Below are 24,978 nucleotides of genomic sequence, written 5' to 3'. Positions count from 1 at the left end.
TCGATGTAGGGGCATGTTCCCCTGTGCCACATAGAAAATGCTATTAGCAACATTGGGTTGGCCCCATCCCCTGCCTGCCTCATACGACAATAGAAGACAACTAAAGAGGTCCTAGCAAAGTTACTGGAAAAACCGCAGTTTTATAAACCTGCCACTTCACTGGGCTCCCCTGTATGTGTGACGCCTGATAATAGTGGATTGAACAGATAAGCGGTTCGCGTTCTAAACACACAACCTAGCAAGCATTGTGTTTAATAAGATATCTTTAAAGCATCTACCTGAACAGCAGCCTCAGAATCTTTATACCAGCAAAGGTCTTATATATGGAAATGGTCTGGAAAGGAGTGGAGTGAGAGACTTTGCTGCCATCTAATGTCCTCTTAAGGCATAACATGGGGAATCCACATTCAATGTAAATTACCTCCTTGAGACCAATTGCCTATTAATCTATGAACACCCTCTAAAATGATCTGCTTTTGCCATATTTCCTGACTGAGTTACATCTAAACTGGATTCAAAAATGGGTAAATCTACCAAAACACAAACTGAAGAGGCTACCAAAATCACTAAAACCCCTAAAAAGGGTCAAGAGAAGAAGAAATCTAGAAAGCAATTCCCTCTGGATAACCATTTCAGTACATCAAACTCTGCGCATAAACAAAGCTCTTCTTCTCTTACGCAATGGTCTGATAGTGATGAGGAAGAGGACACTACATTCGAAGATACAAACCTCAAAGACTACATTAAAACCCTTCCTACAACAGAATGCATAAGAAACCTCTTCAAAGATTTTACCCAAACCATTAAAGATGAAATAGCGGATCTTAAAAAGGATGTCAGACAGGTATACACAAGAGTGCAGACTCTAGAAGATACTTGTGACCAGCTAACCACACACTCTGAACGGGTAGCCGAAATTCTATTTGATAACCAAAAAGAGAACTTCCTACAAAATATTCATACAGATGACCTAGAGAACAGGTCAAGAAGGAACAACTTGAGAATCAGAGGGCTTCAAGAAAATTTTTTGGATAAGGACATTACTCCAACCCTCATTAACATATTCAATGATCTATTGGGCAACGATGACTCCAATACTATATGCATTGAAAGGGCACATAGAGTGTATAGACCCAAATTATAAGCCCAGATAAACCCAGGGATGTACTCTGCTGTATGCAAAGCTTTAAAATAAAAGAAGAAATCTATCACAAATCAAGGCAAGCAGTTAAAATCGAATACGAGGATAATGAGATCCAAGTTTTTCAAGATCTTTCAAAACTCACTTTAGACCTCAGAAGACAACTTCAACCCTTAACCAGGACCCTCAGAGACAGAAATATAGTCTATAGATGGATGTTTCCATTTGGGCTCGCTATCTCTCTGGATAGCAAAACCTTGACCATAAGAACACCTGAGGATCTACCTTATGTCCTGAACAAATTGGATCTCTCTCAGCTCCAGTTACCAGATTGGACAACAGCAGAAGAATTTCTCAAATTTCCATCATTACCACTACATGAAAAATGGTCTAATGCCACACAAAACAAGCCCAAGAAAATCAGAAGGCTGAATGCGGACGTCAACAAAATGCCTTATGGAAACAACAAGGAGGGTGAAGGTCGAAACTCTCCATACCCAGAAGAAATGGTTTAGTTCCTAGAGTCACAAACTTTTCTCCAGTTTTGAATGATGTGTCTCTATGTTTGACCTTCTTTCATCTTTCAATAACCTGTTATGTTTGTTAACATAAGCTAGTTAATGGAACACGTTTAATAATTAATATATCTCGGTTTTATTTTTCATGGAATTAAGACTCAGCCGGGATTGGCAATCACATTCTCCATCTATTTTTTCTCTACTATATTTCTCCTTTGTTTTTCATCTTCCTCTCTTTCTTCCTCCCTCTTTTTCTCTTTCTCTCCAAGCGGTCTCTCCCAACAGACTTCTGATCGGCAGGTCCACGCCCCCATAGATCTGGCGATCTTTATTTGCTATGTTTTCTGGTTGGTTATCATCTGATACTTCTCCAACCAGTAGCAAACTGTGAATTTAAATCAGGTCAGCGATCCGTCCTGATCCCCCCCTTTTTTTCCTTTTTTTTGGGTTAACATGTTTTTCTTGAGCAGGCTAAGCACTGCTACCCCCAGTTGTTAGTTTTTCCCCTAAGTCCTGTTGGTAGCCTCCTAAACGAAGTTTTCAAGTATAAACTATACATATGGCCAATCTAAACATAGCAACCTTCAATGTTAAAGGCATAAATATTCCACAGAAAAGATCATAGATATTGAGGGCCCTTGAGAATAACAAAACTGTGTCATGATCCCAGTGCAGGTTTTTGAGCTGCACATGAGGGGTTAATGTCTGGAGCTCAGTGCAGGTTTTGACCTGCACACCTGGGGTTAATGATTGTGACCTCTCTGGTTCTGGGAGAGCTTTTTAAACCCCTGGGAAGCCTGAATCCCTGTCAATTATACTTTTGCCTTTGGCCGAGTGTGCTGACCTCTGTGTGCCTGTGCCTGTTCATTGTTATAGCTTGTTTATATTGTTCTGATCCGGTTCTGTTTCCCGTTGTGAGTTTGCCTGTTGATCCTGTGCTGCGCTACCCTCTGTGTATGACTCATTGCCTGTGATCTGACTACTCTCTGCCTCGCCCCTCTTGTACCTTGCAGCTATCTCTGTGTATGACTCATTGGCTGCGTCCTGACTATCCTCCCTGTCTATGCCCTTTGGTAACTTTGTCTCTCAGTTACCCTGCTAGGAGTTCTCTTGCAGCTCCTAGCTCTCTGGAGTTTAGGCCACGCCCCCAGCAGTCACGTGCTTCAGGTCCTGCGGTTTCTGAAGTATGCACCTACTCGGCTGCTGCCCGCTCCACAGGTTTCTTTGAGCACAGTTCGCTTTACTCAGGAGGTGCGCACTGGCTCAGTGAGCAAGTTCAGTGCAGTGCTCCTGACATTATAATTGACCTTGAATTTTTTTTTTCTCTCCTCACTTCTGCAGCATGGACCCAATGCATGTTTTATCTGAGCAGATGAAATGCTGCAGAAGCTTAGTTTGGAACACCAAGCTCTGGCCCAGTACCAACGGCGGGTTGAGGACACAGTTCAGGGGGGTGCTTTCCGCAGGCTTTCAGCAGGTGGGGAATATAGATGTCATTTTAGTCCCACCCGAATCCCCGGTTAAATTGCCAGATACGTTTTCCGGTAACAAAGATGAATTCAGAACATTTAAGGAAGGCTGTAAGCTCTTTTTCTCTTTGAGACCCTGCTCCTCTGGGGATGAGAAACAGAGGGTGGGGGTGGTTATGTCCGTGCTTAGGGGGTCTCCACAAGCCTGGGCATTTTCGCTTTCCTCTTCTGCCCCTGAGAGAATGTCTGTGGATGCGTTTTTTTGAAGCCTTAGGGCTTATTTATGAGCCTAATAGAGTGCGTTTGGCTGAGGACAAGGTGATGAGTGTCTGTCAGGGGGAGCACTCGGCCGAGTGGTTCTGTACTGAATTCAGACGTTGGGCAGCCGAGATTTCTTGGAGTGATGCCGCCCTTCAGGGGCTGTTCCGTAGAGGCCTGTGTGAATGTCTTAAGGATGCCTTGGCACTCCATCCTCCACCTGACTACCTGCAGGATGCCATGACCCAAGCGGACTGGAAACACCATTATTCTTCAGTGGAGATGAGACCCGGACTCTTCCTGTGGCTATGGAGGTGAGCGCTGTCACCTGTGAGGAAAAGGAAAGAAGACGCCGCCAGGAGAAGCAGTGCTTCTAATGTGGGGAATCTGGACACTGGAAGAAGGACTGCCACTCTTGTCCGTCATCCTCCAAGATGCCGGGAAATGACTAGGTCTGGGTAGTAGTCGAGGAGGCTACCCAGACCTTCAGGTACAATTTTCCTCACGTGCAAAAATGGTGCTGCAGGTGGACTGGAACTTGGTAATGGTCCAGTTCACTACTGCTTTTGTTGACTGTGGGTCTGCTGTGAACCTGATTGATACCAAAATTATGACTCTTAATAAGATAGGGACAATCAGGCTTCAGGAGCCTGTTAAACTTGTGGCAATTGACTCGTCCCCTCTTAACCAGGACGGTATCTGTTGCAGGTCTGAACTTTTTTCTCTAAAAGTGGGTTCATGTGGAAAAACTAAGTTGTCTTGTGCTAGATAACTTGCCTGCAGGACTGGTACTGGGGCTGCCTTGGCTTCAACACCATAATCCTACCATTGATTGGGTTACAGGAGAGATCACTCAATGGGGATGCAAGGATAAATGTGGTAACCTGGGACTTCTTGTTAATGCTGTTAAATCCATATCTGTGTCGTCTGTCGGTCTGGAAGGTATTCCGGAGTACCTGAAGGATTTCAGAGACGTTTTTTCTAAAAGTGAGGCTAAGACGCTGTCACCACATAGACCCTACGATTGTGCCATTGATTTAGTAACCGGAGCCAAGTTACCTAAGGCTCGATTGTTCAATTTGTCTGGGCCTGAGCGCCAAGCCATGAAGGAGTACATAGCTGAGAATCTCCGCAAAGGGCATATCAGGCCTTCTGTGTCACCTGTGGCAGCAGGATTCTTCTTTATGAAGAAGAAAGATGGTGGCTTGCGGCTGTGCCTCGACTTTCGGGAACTGAACAAGATAACGGTTAGGAACACTTACCCGCTTCCCCCATCCCAGACTTATGTAACCAGATAGCTGGGGCCCAATGGTTCTCCAAGCTAGATCGGGAAGAGGACGAGTGGAAAACTGCGTTCCTCACATCAGAAGGACTCTTTGAAAACCTGGTAATGCCGTTTGGGTTAACTAATGCACCCGCTATTTTCCAGAATTTCATCAATGTTGTGTTTTCGGACCTGATAGGCCATTTTGTTGTTATTTATTTGGATGACATTTTGGTGTATTCCCCGGACAGCCAATCTCACTTGCAACATCTACAGACAGTTCTCCAGAGACTCAGGGAGAACCAATTGTTCGCTAAATTGGAAAAATGTTCGTTTCTTGTACAGGAACTGTCTTTTTTGGGGTTGATTGTGTCCTGTGAGGGGTTTCGTATGGATCCTAAGAAGGTGCTGGCGATCGCTTACTGGGTTCAGCCTCGAGATCTCAAAGGGCTCCAGCCATTCTTAGGATTTGTGAGCTATTATTGGAGATTCATAAAAGGTTTCTCACAAGTGGTTAAACCACTCACGGATCTTACTCAGAAGGGTGCTGATGTAAAAAATTGGTCTGTACTCGCTAAGGAGTCCTTCTCAGCTATTAAGAAATGTTTCATGTCCACCCCGGTGTTGGTACAACCAGATCCGTCCAAACCATTCATTGTGGAGGTGGATGCTTCTGAAGTGGGGGTGGGGGCTGTGCTGTCCCAGGGTCCGGCCACCCTTACCAATCTCAGACCCTGTGCCTTCTTCTCCAAGAAGTTCTCTTCAACCGAGAGAAACTATGATGTAGGCAATAGAGAACTTCTTGAGGTCAAGCTGGCGTTTGAGGAATGGAGGCACTTTTTGGAAGGGGCGGCTCACCCTATCACGGTTGTCACGGATCACAAAAATATGGCATACCTTGAATCTGCTAAGAGGCTTACTCCTAGACAAGCCCGTTGGTCACTTTTTTTCATGATTTCATTACTTTTCGACCGGGGTCCAAAAATTCTCCATTACTTTTCAACCGGGGTCCAAAAATGTTAAAGCGGATGCCCTGTCCAGAAGTTTTGACCCGGTGTCTCCCCCCAAGCAGCCATCCTCCATTCTTCCCCCAGGAGTGGTAGTGGCGGGGGTCTCATCTGAGTTGGAGCAAGAAATTCTAAGGACTCAGAGCCTAGCTCCGGTAACCAGGCCAGGGGATAAATTGTTTGTTCCAGATTTATTTATTTATGCGGCCTAGACTTCTGCAGGAGTTTCATGAGTCTAGGCTGAGTGCTCATCCAGGTATCATGGCCACTAGAGAGGCAGTAGCCAGGGGTTTTTGGTGGCCTTCACAAAGGTCCGATGTCAAGAAACTTGTTTCTGCTTGTGGTGTGTCTGCCCGTTCTAAAAGCTCGCATAACCGGCCGGCTGGGGAACTCATACCTTTACCGATTCCTGATAGGCCATGGACTCATCTTTCCATGGATTTTATTACCGGCCTTCCACCTTCCAGGGGCAATATCGTGATCTGGGTGGTGGTGGATAGGTTTTCTAAGCAGGCCCATTTCATTTCCTTGGCAGCATTACCCTCAGCAGAAACATTGTCAAGGTTGTTTTTGCAGCATGTGGTCCAATTGAATGGGGTACCCCTGAATGTTGTGTCTTACAGAGGTGTGCAGTTTGTAGCCAAATTTTGGAGGGTGTTCTTTATGAAATTGGGCATCTCACTCTCCTTCTCCTCGGCATATCACCCGGAGAGTAGTGATCAGACAGAGCGCACCATCAATCCCTGGAGCAAATTCTCAGGTGTCTGACGTCCGCCAGACAGGAGGATTGGCGTGATGCGCTACCATTGGCAGAATTCGCTTTTAACAACCGGGTGAGTCAGTTCACCAACTTGTCCCCATTCCTGATTAACTATGGGTTTAATCCGCATTTTGGGGAGTTTTCACGGGTGGATTCCGGTTGTCCAGGGGTAGAGGGGTCCATTCAACGGTTAAACCTCTGGGCAGAAATCCAGCGTAATATCTCTCGGGCCCAGGGGAGGTACAAATATTTTGCTGACAAAAAGAGAGCCTCGGGAGACATGTTTCAGGTGGGAGATAAGGTTTGGCTTTCCACACGTAACATCAATTTAAAGGTACCATCAGCTAAGTTGGGACCAAAGTTCATTGGTCCGTATGAGATTATGGAGATAGTGAACCCAGTGGCATATAGGTTGCGTCTCCCCGCCTCCTTAAAAATATCCAATGTGTTCCATAAATCTCTTGAATTACTTAGGGTCTGGCAAAGATGACTCCGAGCCTGTTGTTCCTCCAGTGCTGGTGGAGGGTCAATTGGAGTATGAGGTCGGACATATTGTGGACCCTCGGCTGGGGCGCCGCTCTTTGCAGTACCTGGTCCACTGGAAGGGATATGGACCAGAGGAGCGCCCTTGGGTCCCTGCTTGCTCTGTACATGCAGATTGCCTGGTTTGGGCTTTCCATGCCAAGTACCCGGGGAAGCCTGGGGGTCCAAAGGCCCCCCGTTGAGAGGGGGGTACTGTCATGATCCCAGTGCAGGTTTTTGAGCTGCACGTCAGGGGTTAATGTCTGGAGCTCAGTGCAGGTTTTGACCTGCACACCTGGGGTTAATGATTGTGGCCTCTCTTTGGTTCTGGGAGAGCTTCTTAAACCCCTGGGAAGCTTGAATCCCTGTCAATTATACTTTTGCCTTTGGCCGAGTGTGGTGACCTCTGTGTGCCTGTTCGTTGTTATAGCTTGTTTATATTGTTCTGATCCGGTTCTGTTCCCTGTTGTGAGTTTGCCTGTTGATTCTGTACTGCGCTACTGTTGTGAGCTCATTTTCTGGTTCACCTTTGGTGTCCGATGAACTCCCTCTGCTGGTGAAAGGAGGTGGTGAAGCTGATTTGGATGGGAGAGACCTGCCACCTGAACAGGTGGATTGCGATTAGACATCAGGAATCTCTGAGTGGATATAAGGCAGCTGACGCCTGTAGGGTTGCTGGTGATTTTCTCCTGCTCTGAGGTCTTGCCTCCAGTTCAGTTCCTGTCTTCTAAAGCTAAGTTTTGCTCTGCTATTGTTCCATGGGATTTTGTCTGATTTACTTAGTTTTGTATTCAGCCAGCCCCGGCTGGGGCTGTGCTGAATTTCCATTTTTGTCCCTGATTGGTTTAATCTCTTTTGTTCTGTCCTCAGAATATATCGGAGTGCTGATATAGGGATTTTGAAGTCTAGTGACTTCAGGGCCCTTTTTCCTATCAGACGTGTTGGGACATTTTTGGTAGGGTTTTTTGCGGATTGCAGCCAGCATCTTTTCTGTCCTGTCCTATCTAGTTAGTTGGGCCCCATCGTTTGCTCTGCCTGTCTTTCTGTCTGTGTTTGTGTTTTCATCTTTGTTCACCGACAATACATGTTAGGGGCTGTCTATTGCTTTGGGGTCTGCTCTGGGGCAGTTTAGATGTCCCCTTTCTTTCTTTAGGCTTATTTAGCTCTCCGGCTGTGACGAGGTGTCTAGGATCATCGTAGGAACGCTCCACAGCTACTGTTAGTTGTTGTGAATAGGATCAGGGGTCTGCAATCTGCTAGTTACCAACCTCTCCGGTTTTCTGGACTTAGCTTGCCTTTTTGTTTTTTCCTTCTCTGGTGACTCATTCATAACAGCTACCCTCTGTGTATGACTCATTGCCTGTGATCTGACTACTCTCTGCCTCGCCCCTCTTGTACCTTGCAGCTATCTCTGTGTATGACTCATTGGCTATGTCCTGACTATCCTCCCTGTCTATGCCCTTTGGTAACTTTGTCTCGCAGTTACCCTGCTAGGAGCTCTCTTGCAGCTCCTAGCTCTCTGAAGTTTAGGCCACGCCCCCAGCAGTCATGTGCTTCAGGTCCTGCGGTTTCTGAAATATGCACCTACTTGGCTGCTGCCCGCTCCACAGGTATCTTTGAGCACAGTTTGCTTTACTCAGAAGACGCGCACTGGCTCAGTGAGCAAGTTCAGTGCGGTGTTCCTGACAAACTGATATCATTTTCTTCCAGGAAACCAATTTTAGGAAAACGTATACCCCTTTAACCAAGAATAAGACATTCACTAAATGGTATAACTCTACCTCTCCAAACAAGAAAAATAAAGGGGTTTCCATTGTTATTAACAAGAATCTTCCCTTTGTATTTAAAGATGTTTTACTTGATGGGGACGGGAGATACCTCTTCCTGAAATGCTTGATCTATAATAATACACGCTAATTAATATATATGCTCCGAATACGAACCACCTCCCCTTTTTCAAACAAATATTTAAGCTCCTGAACCAATTCGTTGAAGGTACACCAATTCTAGGAGGTGATTTTAATATTCCCCAACACCCCCCTCTTGACACCTCTAATGGGCAGTCATCCATACCACATAAAACAACCAGATATCTGAAAAAAACACTGATGGATCTCCTTCTGATAGACACATGGAGAATAATGCATCCTTCAACGAAGGTTTATTCATTCTTTTCATCAGTACATAAGAAATATTCAAGAATCGATTATCTATTCATTCCACACCATCTAATAAATACAGTTAAAAAGACATCTTATGACAATATATTGTACTCGGATCACGCTCCATTGTTTGTCAACATCACCCTAAGCAACACAAAAAAATGCGCCTTTAACCCCTTCCTGACATGAGACGTACTATCCCGTCCACGGTACCCGGGCCCGTATGACCGGGGACGGGATAGTACGTCTACCGCGATCAGCGGCGCCCACGTGGTGAGCGCCGCTGATCGCGGCCGGGTGTCAGCTGATTATCACAGCTGACACCCGGCACAATGTGTCAGGGGCGGTCACGGACCGCCCCCGACACATTAACCCCTTGCACACCGCGATCAAACGCGATCGCGGTGTACCGGGAGTTAAAGGGAAGCATCGGCAGGGAGGGGGCTCCCTCCGTGCTTCCCTGAGCCCCCCACGGCAGCGCAATGTGCAGCGCTGCTGCGGGGGACTCCTATCCCCCAGGCCCCCGAATCCAAGATGGCGACGGGGGCCTTCGGGGGCCTGGGGAAGCTGGCTTCCTCAGTGCCTGCAAAGCGCAGGCATGAGGAAGCCTTGTGCACTGCCTGTGACAGATTGCTGATCTGTCACAGTGATCTGTGATGTGACAGATCAGCGATCTGTCACAGGACAGTGATGTCCCACCTGGGACTATGTAATAAAGTAAAAAAAAATTAAAAAAAAAGTGTAAAAATAAATTAAAAAAAATCGCCAAATAAATTAGTAAAAAAAAAAAAAAATATTCCCCAATAAATTCATTTTTTTAAAATAATAAAAAAAAAAAAACAATAAATGTACACATATTAGGTATCGCCGCGTCCGTAACGACCTGCCCTATAAAACTGTCCCATTAGTTAACCCCTTTAGCGAACCCCTTAAAAAATAAAAATAAAAAACGAAGCAAAAAATAATGATTTATTATCATACCGCCAAACAAAAAGTGCAATAACGCGAGATCAAAAAGACGCATATAAATATCCATGGTACCGCTGAAAACGTCATCTTGTCCCGCAAAAAACAAGCCGCCACACAGCATCATCAGCAAAAAAATAAAAAAGTTATAACTCGCAGAATAAAGCGATGCAAAAATAATTATTTTTTATATAAAATAGTTTTCATTGCATAAAACCGACAAAAACATAAAAAAAGACCTAAATGAGGTATCGCTGTAACCGTACTGACCCGAAGAATAAAAGCGCTTTATCAATTTTACCGCACGCGGAACGGTGTAAACGCACCCCCCCCAAAAGAAATTCATGAAACGCTGGTTTTTGTTCATTCTGCGTCCCAAAAATCGGAATAAAAAGCGATCAAAAAATTTCACGTGCCCGAAAATGGTACCAATAAAAACGTCAACTCGTCCCGCAAAAAATAAGACCTCACATGACTCGGTGGGTCAAAATACGGAAAAATTATAGCTCTCAATATGTGGTGATGCAAAAACTATTTTTACAATAAAAAGCGTCTTTTAGCGTGCGACAGCCGCCAAACATAAAAACCGCCATAAATAGTAAATCAAACCCCCCGTTATCACCCCTTTAGTTAGGGAAAAATAATAAAATAAAAAAAATGTATTTATTTCCATTTTTCCATTAGGGTTAGGGCTAGGGTTAGGGCTAGGGGTGTGTTGGGGTAGGGTTAGGTTAGGGTTAGGGTTAGGGTTAGGGCTAGGGTTAGGGTTAGGGCTAGGGCTAGGGTTAGGGCTAGGGTTAGGGCTAGGGTTAGGGCTAGGGTTAGGGCTAGGGTTAGGGGCGTGTTGGGGTTCGGGTTGGAGTTAGAATTGGGGGTTTCCACTGTTTGGGCACATCAGGGGCTCTCCAAATGCAACATGGCGTCTGATCTCAATTCCAGCCAATTCTGAGTTGAAAAAGTCAAATGGTGCTCCTTCCCTTCCAAGCTCTGCTATGCGCCCAAACAGTGTTTTACCCCCTCATGTAGGGTATCAGCCTACTCAGGACAAATTGCAAAACAATTTTTGGGGTCCAATTTCTCCTGTTACCCTTAGGAAAATAAAAAATTGGGGGCAAAAATATCATTTTTGTGGAAAAAAAATGATTTTTTTATTTTCACGTCCGAGTGTTATAAACTTCTGTGAAGCACTTGGGGGTTCAAAGTGCTCACCACACATCTAGATAAGTTCCGTGGGGGGTCTACTGTCCAAAATGGGGTCACTTGTGGGGAGTTTCAATAGTTTAGGTACATCAGGGGCTCTCCAAACGCACATGACAACCGCAGACCATTCCATCAAAGTCTGCGTTCCAAAACGTCACTGCTTCCCTTCCGAGCCCCGACGTGTGTCCATACAGTAGTTTTCTCCCACATATGGGGTGTCAGCGTACTCAGGACAAATTGGACAACAACTTTTGGGGTCCAATTTCTCCTGGTACCCTTGGGAAAATAAAAAAAATGGTGACTAAAAGATCATGTTTGTGGAAAAAATACGAATTTTTTATTTTCACGCCCGGGCGTTGTAAACTTCTGTGAAGCACTGGGGGGGTCAAAGTGCTCACCACACATCTAGATAAGTTCCTTGGGGGGTCTAGTTTACAAAATGGTGTCATTTGTGGGGGGTTTCCACTGTTTAGGTACATTAGGGGCTCTCCAAAGGCAACATGACACCCGCAGACCATTCCATCAAAGTCTGCATTCCAAAACGTCACTACTTCCCTTCCGAGCCCTGACGTGTGCCCATACAGTAGTTTTCTCCCACATATGGGGTAGCAGCGTACTCAGGACAAATTGGAAAACAACTTTTGGGGTCCAATTTCTCCTGGTACCCTTGGGAAAATAAAAAAATGGTGACTAAAAGATCATGTTTGTGGAAAAAATACGAATTTTTTATTTTCACGCCCGGGCGTTGTAAACTTCTGTGAAGCACTGGGGGGGTCAAAGTGCTCACCACACATCTAGATAAGTTCCTTGGGGGGTCTAGTTTACAAAATGGTGTCATTTGTGGGGGGTTTCCACTGTTTAGGTACATTAGGGGCTCTCCAAAGGCAATATCACACCCGCAGACCATTCCATCAAAGTCTGCATTCCAAAACGTCACTACTTCCCTTCCGAGCCCCGACGTGTGCCCATACAGTAGTTTTCTCCCACATATGGGGTATCAGCATACTCAGGACAAATTGGACAACAACTTTTGGGGTCCAATTTCTCCTGGTACCCTTGGGAAAATAAAAAAATGGTGACTAAAAGATCATGTTTGTGGAAAAAATACGAATTTTTTATTTTCACGCCCGGGCGTTGTAAACTTCTGTGAAGCACTGGGGGGGTCAAAGTGCTCACCACACATCTAGATAAGTTCCTTAGGGGGTCTAGTTTCCAAAATGGTGTCATTTGTGGGGGGTTCCACTGTTTTGGTACATCAGGAGTTTTCCAAACGCGACATGGTGTCCGATCTCAATTCCAGCCAAAAACGTCAAATGGCGCTGCTTCCCTTCCGAGCTCTGCCATGCGCCCAAATAGTGGTTTACCCCCACATGTGGGGTATCAGCGTACTCAGGACAAATTGCACAATAACTTTTAGGGTCCTGTTACCCTTGGAAAAATAAGAATTGAGGGTGAAAAGATCATTTTTGTTTAAAAAATATGATTTTTTAATAGTATGGCTTTATGTTATAAACTTCTGTGAAGCCCATGGGGGTTCAAAGTTCTCACCACACATCTAGATAAGTTCCTTAGGGGGTCTAGTTTCCAAAATGGTGTCATTTGTGGGGGGTTTCCACTGTTTTGGTACATCAGGGGTTTTCCAAACGCGACATGGTGTCCGATCTCAATTCCAGCCAAAAACGTCAAATGGCGCTGCTTCCCTTCCGAGCTCTGCCATGCGCCCAAATAGTGGTTTACCCCCACATGTGGGGTATCAGCGTACTCAGGACAAATTGCACAATAACTTTTAGGGTCCTGTTACCCTTGGGAAAATAAAAATTGGGGTGAAAAGATCATTTTTGTGGAAAAAATATGATTTTTTAATTGTACCGCTGTACGTTATAAACTTCTGTAAAGCCCTTGTGGGTTCAAAGTTCTCACCACATATCTAGATAAGTTCCTTGGGGGGTCTAGTTTCCAAAATGGGGTCACTTGTAGGGGGTTTCCACTGTTTAGGTACATCAGGGACTCTCCAAACGTGACATGGCGTCCAATCTGAATTCCAGCCAATTTTGCATTGAAAAAGTCAAACGGCGCTCCTTCCATTCTGAGCTCTGCCATGCGCCGAAACAGTCGTTCCCCCCCACATATCAGGTATCTGCGTACTCAGGACAAATTGCACAATAACTTTTGCAGTTCAATTTCTCCTGTTACCCTTGGTAAAATAAAAAAAATTGAACCTGAAGTATTTTTTTTATGAAAAAAAGTTAGATGTTCATTTTTTTTTAAATATTCAAAAAAATTCCTGTGACGCACCTAAAGGGTTAATAAACTTCTTGAATGTGGTTTTGAGCACCTTAAGGGGTGCAGTTTTTAGAATGGTGTCACTTTTGTGTATTTTCTATCATATAGACCCCTCAAAGTGGCTTCAAATGTGATGTGGTCCTAAAAATAAAATGGTGTTGTAAAAATGAGAAATCGCTGGTCAACTTTTAACCCTTATAACTTCCTAACAAAAAAAAATTTTGGTTCCAAAATTGTGCTGATGTAAAGTAAACATGTGGGAAATGTTAGTTATCAAGTTTTTTGTGTGCCTTATCTCTGTGATTTAAGGGCATAAAAATTCAAAGTTGGAAAATTGCGAAATTTTCAAAATTTTTGCCAAATTTCCGTTTTTCTCACAAATAAACGCAAGTTATTTGAATGAAATTTTACCACTAACATGAAGTACAATATGTCACGAGAAAACAATGTCAGAATCACCGGGATCCATGGAAGCGTTCGAGAGTTATGACCTCATAAAGGTACAGTGGTCAGAATTGTAAAAATTGGCCCGGTCATGAACGTGCAAACCACCCTTGGGGGTGAAGGGGTTAATTGGAAACTTAATAACAATTTAATATATGATATTGAGTCCCAAGAATCCATAAGGAAAAATATTAAACAATTTTTCCTGGAGAATAATAGTAACAACATTTCTGACTATAATGTTTGGGAAGCACACAAAGCAGTACTCAGGAGTCTCCTTCTGGAGTTGGGATCCAGGAAAAAATAAGAAAAAGAGAAACTCACAACCTCATTGCTATCCCAAATTAAGGCTTTAGAGGGAAAACATACAATCTCCCAAGAAGCCTCCTTAGAAAAAGACCTTTTTAGACTTAGAGCAGAGCTTAGAGAATTGCTGAGACAAGAATCTGAAAAATACTTGCAGTATTGAAGATTTAAAATATACACCCAGGCGAATAAGTGTGGTAAAAATTTGGTGAATATGGTTAAAAACAAAATCAATTCAGCATATATACAAAAAATCAAAGATTCGCAAGACCAAATGCATTACAAAACAGAAGAAATAGCAGATATTTTTAGCTTATTTTATTCAGATCTTTATAATCTAAAAACAAAAGACTTTACAGTCCTAGAGAAGAAATCGAAACTTATTAATAACTACCTACAAACAATAAATCTACCTAAATTAACACTCCAGCAAATACAAACTCTAGACAACCCAATTACAATGGATGAACTTGAATCCGCCATTAAAACAAGCCCCAAGGGGAAAAGCCCGGGCCCAGATGGATACTGTATTGAGTATTATAAAATTTTTAGAGAAGAGCTTTCCCCATACCTATTGAAATATTTTAATAATATAAATAGAACAAACATTTAAAACCGAAGCACTCTCTGCCCATATTGCTCTTATTCCAAAAGAGGGGAAAGATCCAACCCTTTGTGGTAGTTACTGGCCGATTTCGTTGATTAACAACGATATCAAGCTGTATGCAAGGATTCTGGCTGAAAGAGTACAGAACCTTTTATCGGACTTGATCGACCTCGACCAAGTGGGCTTTGTGGGGGGCAGAGAGGCTAAAGACAATATCATTAAAACCCTGAATATAATCCATTACACAAAATATAAAAATATCCAAACCACTCTTTTATCAACGGATGCTGAAAAGGCCTTTGACCGAATTGATTGGAAATATATGGAAAAAACATTGATGAAGTTTGGTTTTCCTGAGTCCTTCATAGGGAAAATTCTTACCTTATATTCCCATCCAACAGCTCAATTAAAAATGAATAATGACCTTTCTCCTAGCTTCACAATAAGGAATGGGACAGACAGGGGTGCCCTCTTTCTCCACTTTTATTTGTATAAGTTATGGAAACCTTTCTACAAAAAATTAGACAAAACCCCAAAATCCAAGGTGTAAGTTGTGACGACAAAGAACATAAAATAGCTGCATTCGCGGACGACGTTCTCTTCTTCTTAAAAGACCCCTGGCAATCTATTAAAACACTAACTGAAGAAATACGTGAATTCGGCCTAGTATCAAACTTCAAGATTAACTTTTCTAAGTCAGAAATGCTAAACATCAATGTGGACCAAGAAAATTGGACTCAATTAATTAAAAAGTCCCCATTTAGAAATAACTGCTCATATATCACATACTTGGGAGCCAAGATAGATAACTCTATCTCTTCTCTATACAAGCTTAATTTTATACCTTTAATCTGTAACGTGGAATGGGATATTTCCTCATGGAAGGAGTTACCTATCTCCTGGTTTAGCAGAATTAATATCATAAAAATGATTATTCTTCCCGAAATACTTTATTTCCTTCAAGTATTACCTGTTGACATATCACAATCCTTTTTTCAGAAAATTAAGGCCCTAATTTCCAAATTTATTTGGCAAAGCAAAAGCAGTAGGATCAAACATTCAACACTAATAAAAAGGAAATGCAAAGGAGGGCTGGGTTTGCCTGACTTTGAGAAGTATAGACTCGCCTCACACTTGGCCAGAATAAGAGAAATAAGATTTTCTCCCCCTAGAAAGCTATGGGCTGACATTTAACTTAATCTCCTAGATATTAACCATTATCTTTGGTCAACACCATACAATAAACTTAAATACTGTGAGATTGAAAACCCTGTAACCAAATTATCAATATCTATCTGGAACAGAACTAATAAAAAATATGACCTTGTCCCTGATATTTTTTCGCTATACCCCACTATTACACTTGATCCCGAATAGCTATAGAGCCATAAAAAAGAAAGTTAACAACCTAGGGACTTTTTCTTACATACATATTGGACACTTTATTCATGAAAATGATGTTGTCTCTGCAGATGGGCTTGGGGACATATTTGGAGGTGCTAAATTGTCAGAGACAGAACTTAGAATTATTAAAGAATCAGTTAGAACTCAGATACCTAATATCTCCAATACTCTCACAGATAAACACACTCAGGAGACTGTTCTTGAATCCAAAACAAATAAAAAAATTATATCTAAAATTTATAAGATACTCTGTGATTCTGGAGAGCCTCCTAATTTCATCAGCAAATGGGGAAAAAGAATTAAACATATCACTATCACCAGAGGAAATCACTAGACTCTGGAGAGAGATTCATTCCATATCTCCTTCAACAAGATACAGAGAGTTAAATAATAAGACTATCTCTCGTTGGTATAAAATCCCAGATACTCTTTGTAGAATTGATAAATCTTATTCTTCTCTTTGTTGGAGATGTAACCTCCTGCCAGGTACGCCTACTCATATTTGGTATGAATGCATTAAAATCATGCCCTTCTGGGAAATGACATATAGCCACATAAAGAAAATCTTCCAAACATTACCCCCTCTGACACCCAAACAAATTCTTCTGAATATAAGGCCTCGACTCAGCTGTATGGGCGATTACCTGGTAAGCTCTCATTTACTGAATGCAGCTAAAATCCTCATCGCCAGACACTGGAAGGACACCGACCCTCCTTCTTTATCAGAATGGGTAAATGAAACCAAAAGTATATATTCTCTTGAAAAAATTTGTTTGGCTCACCAAAAACAGGATAGCTTACAGATAAGATGGCACCAATGGTTTACATATCAAAACAATATTAAACTCTATCGAAAAGAACCTCATTATAAGTATACTATTTATGCTTTATATGTTTATATACACTATGTTCTCAATAATTGTGATTAAAAAGATAGAGGCTATCATCTAATGGACTACCATCCCTACCCCTTCCCTTTTCCCTCCCTCTCCTGACTCCATGTTCTACCCTCCCTACTCCCCTTCCTAACCTCCCCCTTGAATCCTCTTATTAAAGAAAATTGAATGCTGATAATGTTGATTTGTACTTTGATAATATTTCTGTAACAGCATTCTTAAATAAAGAATTTATAAAAAAAAAATAAGCATCCCATTCATTTTAATGCATTTTGGCCTTTTTGCGCCAATTGATGCGTTTTTTTCCGCATAGGAAATGCTTAGCGGCTAAAAACGCACCATGTTCTTTATTTTCCGCTTAAGTCCACGTTTTTAGCTATTTCTTATGAGTCCAGAAGACGCGCGGAAAAAAACGCATCAAAAACGCGCGTTTTTTAACAAGAAATGCACAAAAAACGGGCGGAAAAAAAAAAACACGTTTTCTGGGAAGGAGTCCGGCTTTGTATCAGGTTTTAAACGCTAACGTGTGCACATAGCCTGAGGGTTCTGCACATGCAAGTTCATGGCCCAAGTGATATCATGAGCTATCTCAGCACACCCCCTTTTCCTTATGTAAGCCACAAGTCACGGTCCAGTGTGAGAGGCACAGGAATTTCAGCATGAACAGAAGTAATCTGAGGATGCGGCAAGGACTGGATATGTCAAAAAGAGGGGCCAGAGGGGTGGGTATAAGGTTTATTTATTTTTTTTACATTTTGATGGCCTTTTATAATTCTGAAATTGTAGGCATTAAGTGCATTACATAATATGCACATTTTGCTTGCATTTTGGTATAATTCAAGTAAATTATTTGCTAATGTCTGGTTATCACCGGTTACCATTCATTTACCCCTAGCAAGATAGGTTGAAATCAATCTTACATTAACATTAAGACTGCATTTTCATTAATGATCTTAACCGCTTCCCGACCGCCCACAGTAGATAAACGTTGGCGCTTGCTGGGCTTTGTGCAGCACCGACGTTTATCTACTGTCGGCGGTTTTGTGCCCCCCGGGACCCCCACATAACTTATAACATGGGGATCCCGATGCACAATGCATGTTGGGACCCCCGACGTCATCGAGACCTGATTGGTTCAGGTCCTGATGACGTCAGCATCACAGCAGCCAATGAGAGCGCTCGCTGGGAAAGCTGCTTGTTTCCCTGCGATCTCACTCATTGTAACGCGACTTCTCCTCTGATCTCACACTGACAGATGATCAGAGGTGAAGCAGCATTACTGTGTGACTAGAACGCTGCCTGGCACAGCTGATCGCTGCCTGGCACAGCTGTGCCAGGCAGCGATCTTGTCACACAGTAGCGCTGCTTCTCCTCTGATCATCTGTCAGTGTGAGATCAAAGGAGAAGTCGTGTTACTATGTGCCAGGCAGCGATCTTGTCACATAGTATTGCTGCTTCTCCTCTGATCATCTGTCAGTGTGAGATCAGAGGAGAAGTGGCGTTACTATGAGTCAGATCGCAGGGCAGTGATCTTGTCACAAAAAGAAAAAAAAAGTAAAGAAAAAAAGCAAGTACGCAGGTTAGGGCTAGGGTTAGGGATAGGGTTAGGGCTAGGGCTAGGGTTAGGGCTAGGGTTAGGGTTAGGGCTAGGGCTGGGATTAGGGTTATGGGTGTGTTGGTGTTAGGTTTGTGGTTAGGGTTATGGTTAGGGTTGGGATTAGGGTTAGGGTTAGGGGTGTGTTGGGGTTAGGGTTGGAATTAGAATTGGGGGTTTCCACTGTTTAGGTACATGAGGGGCTCTGTAAACGCAACATGACGCCCGCAGATCATTCCATCAAAGTCTGCATTTCAGAACATCACTACTTCCCTTCCAAGCCCCACTGTGCGCCCAAACAGTAGTTTTCTCCCACATATGGGGTACCAGCATACTCAGGACAAATTGGACAACAACTCATAGGGTCCAATTTCTCCTGTTACCCTTGTGAAAATAAAAATTGGGGGCTAAAAGATCAATTTTGTGGAAAAAAAAGATTTGTTTTTATCTTTCACGGCTCTACATTATAAACTTTAGTGAAACACTTGGGGGTTCAAAGTGCTCACCACACATCTAGATAAGTTCCTTGGGGGGGGTCTAGTTTCCAAAATGGGGTCACTTGTGGGGGGTTTCCACTGTTTAGGTACATCAGGGGCTCTGCAAACGCGACATGACACCCGCAGACCATTCCATCAAAGTCTGCATTCCAGAACGTCACTACTTCCCTTCCGAGCCCCACCGTGTGCCCAAACAGTAGTTTTCTTCCACATATGGGGTATCAGCCTACTCAGGACAAATTGGACAACAACGTTTGGGGTCCAATTTCTCCTGTTACCCTTGTGAAAATAAAAAATTGGGGGCTAAAAGATCATTTTGTGGAAAAAAAATATTTTTTTATTTTCATGGCTCTAGGTTATAAACTTCTGTAAAGCACTTGGGGGTTCAAAGTGTTCACGACACATCTAGATAAGTTCTTTAAGGGGTCTAGTTTCCAAAGTGGGGTCACTTGGGGGTTTCCACTGTTTAGGTACATCAGGGGCTCTCCAAATGCGACATGGCATCCAATCTCAATTCCAGCCAATTCTGCATAGAGAAAGTCAAACGGCACTCCCTCCTTTCTGAGCTCTGCCGTGTGCTCAAACAGTGTTTTAGCCCCACATACGGAGTATCGGCGTATTCAGGAGAAATTGCACAAAAAATTTTGTAGTTCATTTTCTATTTTTACACTTGTGAAAATAAAAAAAATGGTTCTGAAGTAAAATGTTTGTGAAAAAAGTTAAATGTTTATTTTTTCCTTCCACATTCCATTCATTCATGTGAAGCACCTGAAGGATTAATACATTTCTTAAATGTGGTTTTGAGTACATTGAGAGGTGCAGTTTTTAGAATGGTGTCACTTTTGGGTATTTTCTGTCATATTGACCCCCCAAACTCACTTCAAATGTGAGGTGGTCCCTAAAAAAAATGGTGTTGTAAATTTTGCTGTAAAAATGAGAAATCGCTGGTCAACTTATAACCATTATAATTTCCTAAAAAAAAAATTATGTTTCCAAAATTGTGCAGATGTAAAGTAGACATGTGGGAAATGTTATTTATTAACTATTTTGTGCGATATCACTCTCTGATTTAAGGGCATAAAAATTAAAAGTTTGAAAATTGCAAAATTTTCAAAATTTTCGCCAAATGTCGATTTTTTTTTTTAACAAATAAGCGCAGTTCATATCTAAGAAATTTTACAACTATCATGAAGTACAATATGTCACGAAAAAAACAATTTCAGAATCAGCAGGATCCGTTGAAGCGTACTAGAGTTATGATCTCATAAAGTGACACTGGTCAGAATTGAAAAAATTGGCCCGGTCACGAAGGCAAAAACAGGCTCGGGTGCGAAGGGGTTAAAAGTGGTTTAGTACAGTTCTAGGAGATCATCAAGTGTGCATGTCTTTAAAGGGCAATTAGAAGATTTGTAGGATTATGATTGACAAACAGATTCACGGCAAAGTTGATTGTTATGAAAACTATGAAGATAGTGAATTCAAATTTCAAAAGATCTGGTCATCTCTAAAAAACGCAAACATTTACTGAAAGTTGTTTTTTTCTTCATAATTTAAATTTAGAAAACATGGTAATTGAAGCAAAACAAAAAAAATCATATACTGTACTTTAATTTAAAATAGTACATTTCATTTTGTGTGTGTCAGGTACTTTCTTTTCATGATTTGATGTTTCATCTGTTATTTTAATTTCCTGTAAAAAAATCTATTTAGCTATTTAGCACAAGATTTGAACTTACTTTTGATACTTTATTAAGTACGGTGTTGTCATAAAGTTTTAAGTTAATTCTGCATTTGTGAAAATTTTCAATAAATACACATTTATAAAGAAAAGAAAAGGTTAATTGGACTTTGATATGTACATGTTTTATTATAATATTTTTGTATTGTTTAGGATTCAGTACCACAAAGGGAGATCTAGTAAGAGCCATTCTATATAACAAATCAATGAGTATTAAACTGCATAGAGAGGCCATGAGATTTCTCTTGGTGCTTGTGGCTTTTGCTTTAGTTGGACTTATCTACACTGCAATTGTGTTCAAGAAACATGGGGTAAGTTACTATGGATCATAATTACAGTATGACAGTGTTTAGTCCTTATTGGTGCTGTTTAAATTTGTTCATGTCTACATAGTTTTGTAGTTGGTTAGCCATTCTAACCCACTTGCGAGAGTGCATGAACAAAAGATGAAGACTCAGTCAGAATGTTAATGGTGTCAGGCACAGATGTGGGCTTCCCCATAATGCCCTGCAACAATCAGATCACAAGGCTCAGCTCGTCCAATCAGGGGGGTGGTCGAGAGGCTATTATAGGCAGTATTACTGTATAAAAGACAAACGCCGGAACTCCGTTATGTGATATTGCTTCTACGTTTAGCAATGTGCTAAGCTATCGATACTACCAAAACAGTGATCACCTTTGCACACAACTTGCCATGTTTTCTTCGGTGTGCACTGAGTCTCTATGAACAACACCAAGTCATGCATGTGACTCTGAAAAGAGATAATTTTTAGACCGTTTATACAATATAGGTTTCATCTTACAAAGTCTGAAACTGCTGCTCTGTGTGTTTAAATAGGCTGCTAGTTACCACTGCTTACCATCCATTTTCCCCCTAGCCAGATAGGTTGATGTCTGTTAGGTGTCAGGTTCCTGTCGCTGCACAGCAGGAATCCGAAGCCTTGCTTTCATCGGTCCCCCATTCCTCTTCAGCCGCAGAGGCGGCTATTCAGCAGACTCGGCGATACCAGCACTCTGCTCAGACTAGCACTGTGGGTTTGGTTGCTGTTGTCACCTCCAGTCCAGCTATAGCAATGCATGCTGGTCAGCAGCGAGCTACTCCAGGGACTAAGTCTTCCCTTCGGTCTTCTGAGCATGCCTGTGGGATGGTCTCTCATTGGAGATCGGCGGTCACATGCTTAGGTCCTTCTCCAGCTCCGATTGGACCATCAGGAAGGTCCCGGAAGGACGCTGCTATAAAAAGCTCTCGTGGCCGCTCGTCCATGTGATAGTATGCACAGTATTTGGTAGAGGTGTGTGTGTTTATGGATGCTTGTGAAACACTGACTGACTTATTATGAAACCCCTTCCCTTTGATGCGCATGTGGTTATGATTAGAGTTTACAGTCAGCGCCGAGTTGTGATGCTGCCTAGTGCCGCAGTGATCCCTGCTCCTCACCCATGCTAGCGCCAGTGGGCGACAAGCTGTAAGGCATCACTGTACCGCCTCAAGTAGCTGCAACTGCCAGTAGTGGCGCTGTGTGCAAGTTGTGCACTTTCCTTTCCCTAATCAGGGAAGTTAGTGGCATCCACCAGAGCGGTGCAATGCACGCCTAGCGTGCTTATATTTATAATACTCTCTCCGGCACTGCAGCTGCGGCACCGAACGCTAGTGGTCTAGAGGGTCTCTAACCCTGTGCCTCTGAGGCAGAGTCCTGTGACCATATTCTAGCGCTCATCCGACCGAGGCCTGTGAGTTTCAACAGGCTTTGGTAGTTGCACTCTGTGGCAAGGCGGTTCTGTGAAGCAGCAGAACTCGCCACTGTACACGCCATGTGACTTTAACCCGCATGTGTTTATCTATTACTTTGCCGTATAGTCTCCACCATTACCGAGCAGCAGTTTACCATCTCTGCATGTAGGACCCCAGGATGCGAATGTACCTCATTATCATTTTCTTATTTGGTGCATTCCGCCAGCCTTACAATGTCTTTGTGATATTAAAAAGATTTGTTTGCATTACAAAGCTCAAAACAATATTGGTAGACTCCAAGAAGAATTCAGAGTGTTAGGCCGGGGTCAGACTAGCATATGGCATCAGATGCGATATGCTAATGAACCTCGGCTCCTGCTCAGCTGCGAGCGGGAGTCGAGTGTCATGCGACTGTGCTCCGAGCCTCTCGCACAGAGGATTGGAGCACAGCTGCGGAGGAGGTGGAGAAAGTAATTTCTCCATCTCCTCCATTGCCGGGGTCAGTGTATAGCGCACAGCACTCGGGTGATATCCGAGTGATGTGGGCTGTGTCACTTGCACCAATAGACTTATATGGGTGCAAGTGAGCTGAGACTCGGCATCGTGTCGGAGACAATCGCAGCATGCTGCGGTTTCACTCGCACGTAGAATACAGCTGAGAGAAAAAATGGTGATGGGAGCTGCCCCATAGATGAATACTGGTCCGTGTGCTATGCGATGTTTTACCGCATATCACTCATCTGTATTCATCGCTAGTGTGACACCGGCCTTATACACATATTAGAGGCATTTAATTACGGTAAGTAAAATGAATTAAATGATTCACAACAAATCAAATTTTGGAAGAAAATTTGGTGAAGTGTAGATCTGCTCATTTAGAAACATCATCACTAAACACAGTCAGGAGGTAGATTCTGTTCATGGAGGCTTATGTTATGAGGGTATTGCTACATTCGGCAGATTATTTAATTGGCCAGCTCATGGATTTATGCAATACCAGTATAAATGAATGAGACTTTTGCTGAAATCTCTGCAACAAATCTGCCAGATATGAAAATATAATTAAAAGGATTGTCCAGCACCTATTTGTACACGGGGTGCTGAGAGCCACAGCTGATGTTCAGCCCAGTGTGCATACCTGTCATGAACTTGTCTTAATTATAATAGGAGAATAGAAACGGACAATACCTGCCAGGTGTGCACATTACCATTAAGGATGTGAAAGTTTCCAAATCAGCAGTGTTTTTTTAATACCCAATGTCACAGGTGGTGGATAATTGTTTTAAGATGCCATCTGCGCCTATTTGCTTATTAATTTTTTTCTTTGCAATGTTTGTGTCCAAATCATTTTTAAAAACATACACTGCGATTTTTTTGTGTAACAATGTATCAAAATAGATCAAATGATGTAACTAAAAATACTTGTATTGTTTTCCTAGGCCGATGATGGTTTTGTTGTGCTAATTTCATTTATGATGCTAACTACTATTGTTAATGCAGCCCTTCCTGCATCAATTACAATTAGTCTACTGTGGGGTCAAGCAAGGCTGAAAAGACAGGACATCTTCTGTATTAGTCCTCAACGGATCAATTTAGCTGGGCAGTTGAATCTTATGTGTTTTGACAAAGTAAGTTCCATTTGGTTTATCTGTTTTAGTGACTCCTTGATGCTAGCTGTAAGCATTATTCTCTACACAATACTGAGCACAATTATGATAATACAAAGAATAAAAAAATAAACAAGAATTGATGATCATGTTTGTATAAATTTAAAATATCATTGCATAGTAAGGAGCTTGCGGAATATTGTATAGCTGGGGATTGGGGAGGTGGCTGACTGACATAATTTATTATGTACCCAGTAATCATATGATCGCTAATATACCAGCTACAGTTACAGGGAAAATCAGCAATGAAAATATTATAGCAATATGTTCAAATGCAAAATATAGAACTTTGTGTCCTTATTTGTGGCACTATGTACAATCAGATCACAAATTAAGGCCGGGGTCGCACTTGCGAGAAACTCGCATGATTCTTGTGGGCAGCTGCATAGAAATACATGCTTTCATAAAAATTATTTCTTTAAAAAATGTGTAGGTACGAGTGCCGACTGGGGGGGTTGTCCTTTTTCGAACAGACTTGAGACAGAGACTGACGTGCGTTCAACAGGTCCTCTTTATTGGCTGTCCTCTCGATGACCACAGCAC

At 42.5% G+C, this 24,978-nt stretch overlaps 1 protein-coding gene across 3 annotated transcripts in view; it reads left to right on the top strand.

Annotated features, from left to right (window-relative positions):
• Nucleotides 1-24,978, top strand: part of LOC141092474 (probable cation-transporting ATPase 13A4) — a 576,817-nt gene that overhangs the window by 226,013 nt on the left and 325,826 nt on the right. For all 3 annotated transcript variants that reach the window (XR_012232812.1, XM_073578639.1, XM_073578640.1), the window contains exons 11-12: nt 21,190-21,347; nt 24,208-24,396. Coding sequence is in view for 2 of the 3 variants with exons in the window: in XM_073578639.1 (XP_073434740.1) it covers nt 21,190-21,347; nt 24,208-24,396 (347 nt within the window). In the remaining variant the exon portion in view is untranslated. The remainder of the gene's footprint in view (nt 1-21,189; nt 21,348-24,207; nt 24,397-24,978) is intronic.

This window comes from Dendrobates tinctorius, unplaced genomic scaffold (assembly GCF_039654945.1).
Source record: "Dendrobates tinctorius isolate UK_male_01 unplaced genomic scaffold, ASM3965494v1 ptg000060l, whole genome shotgun sequence".
In the NCBI taxonomy this organism is placed as follows: Eukaryota; Metazoa; Chordata; class Amphibia; order Anura; family Dendrobatidae; genus Dendrobates; species Dendrobates tinctorius.
The sequence above is the reverse complement of the archived record's forward strand: the minus strand, read 5'-3'. Positions and strand labels throughout refer to the sequence as shown.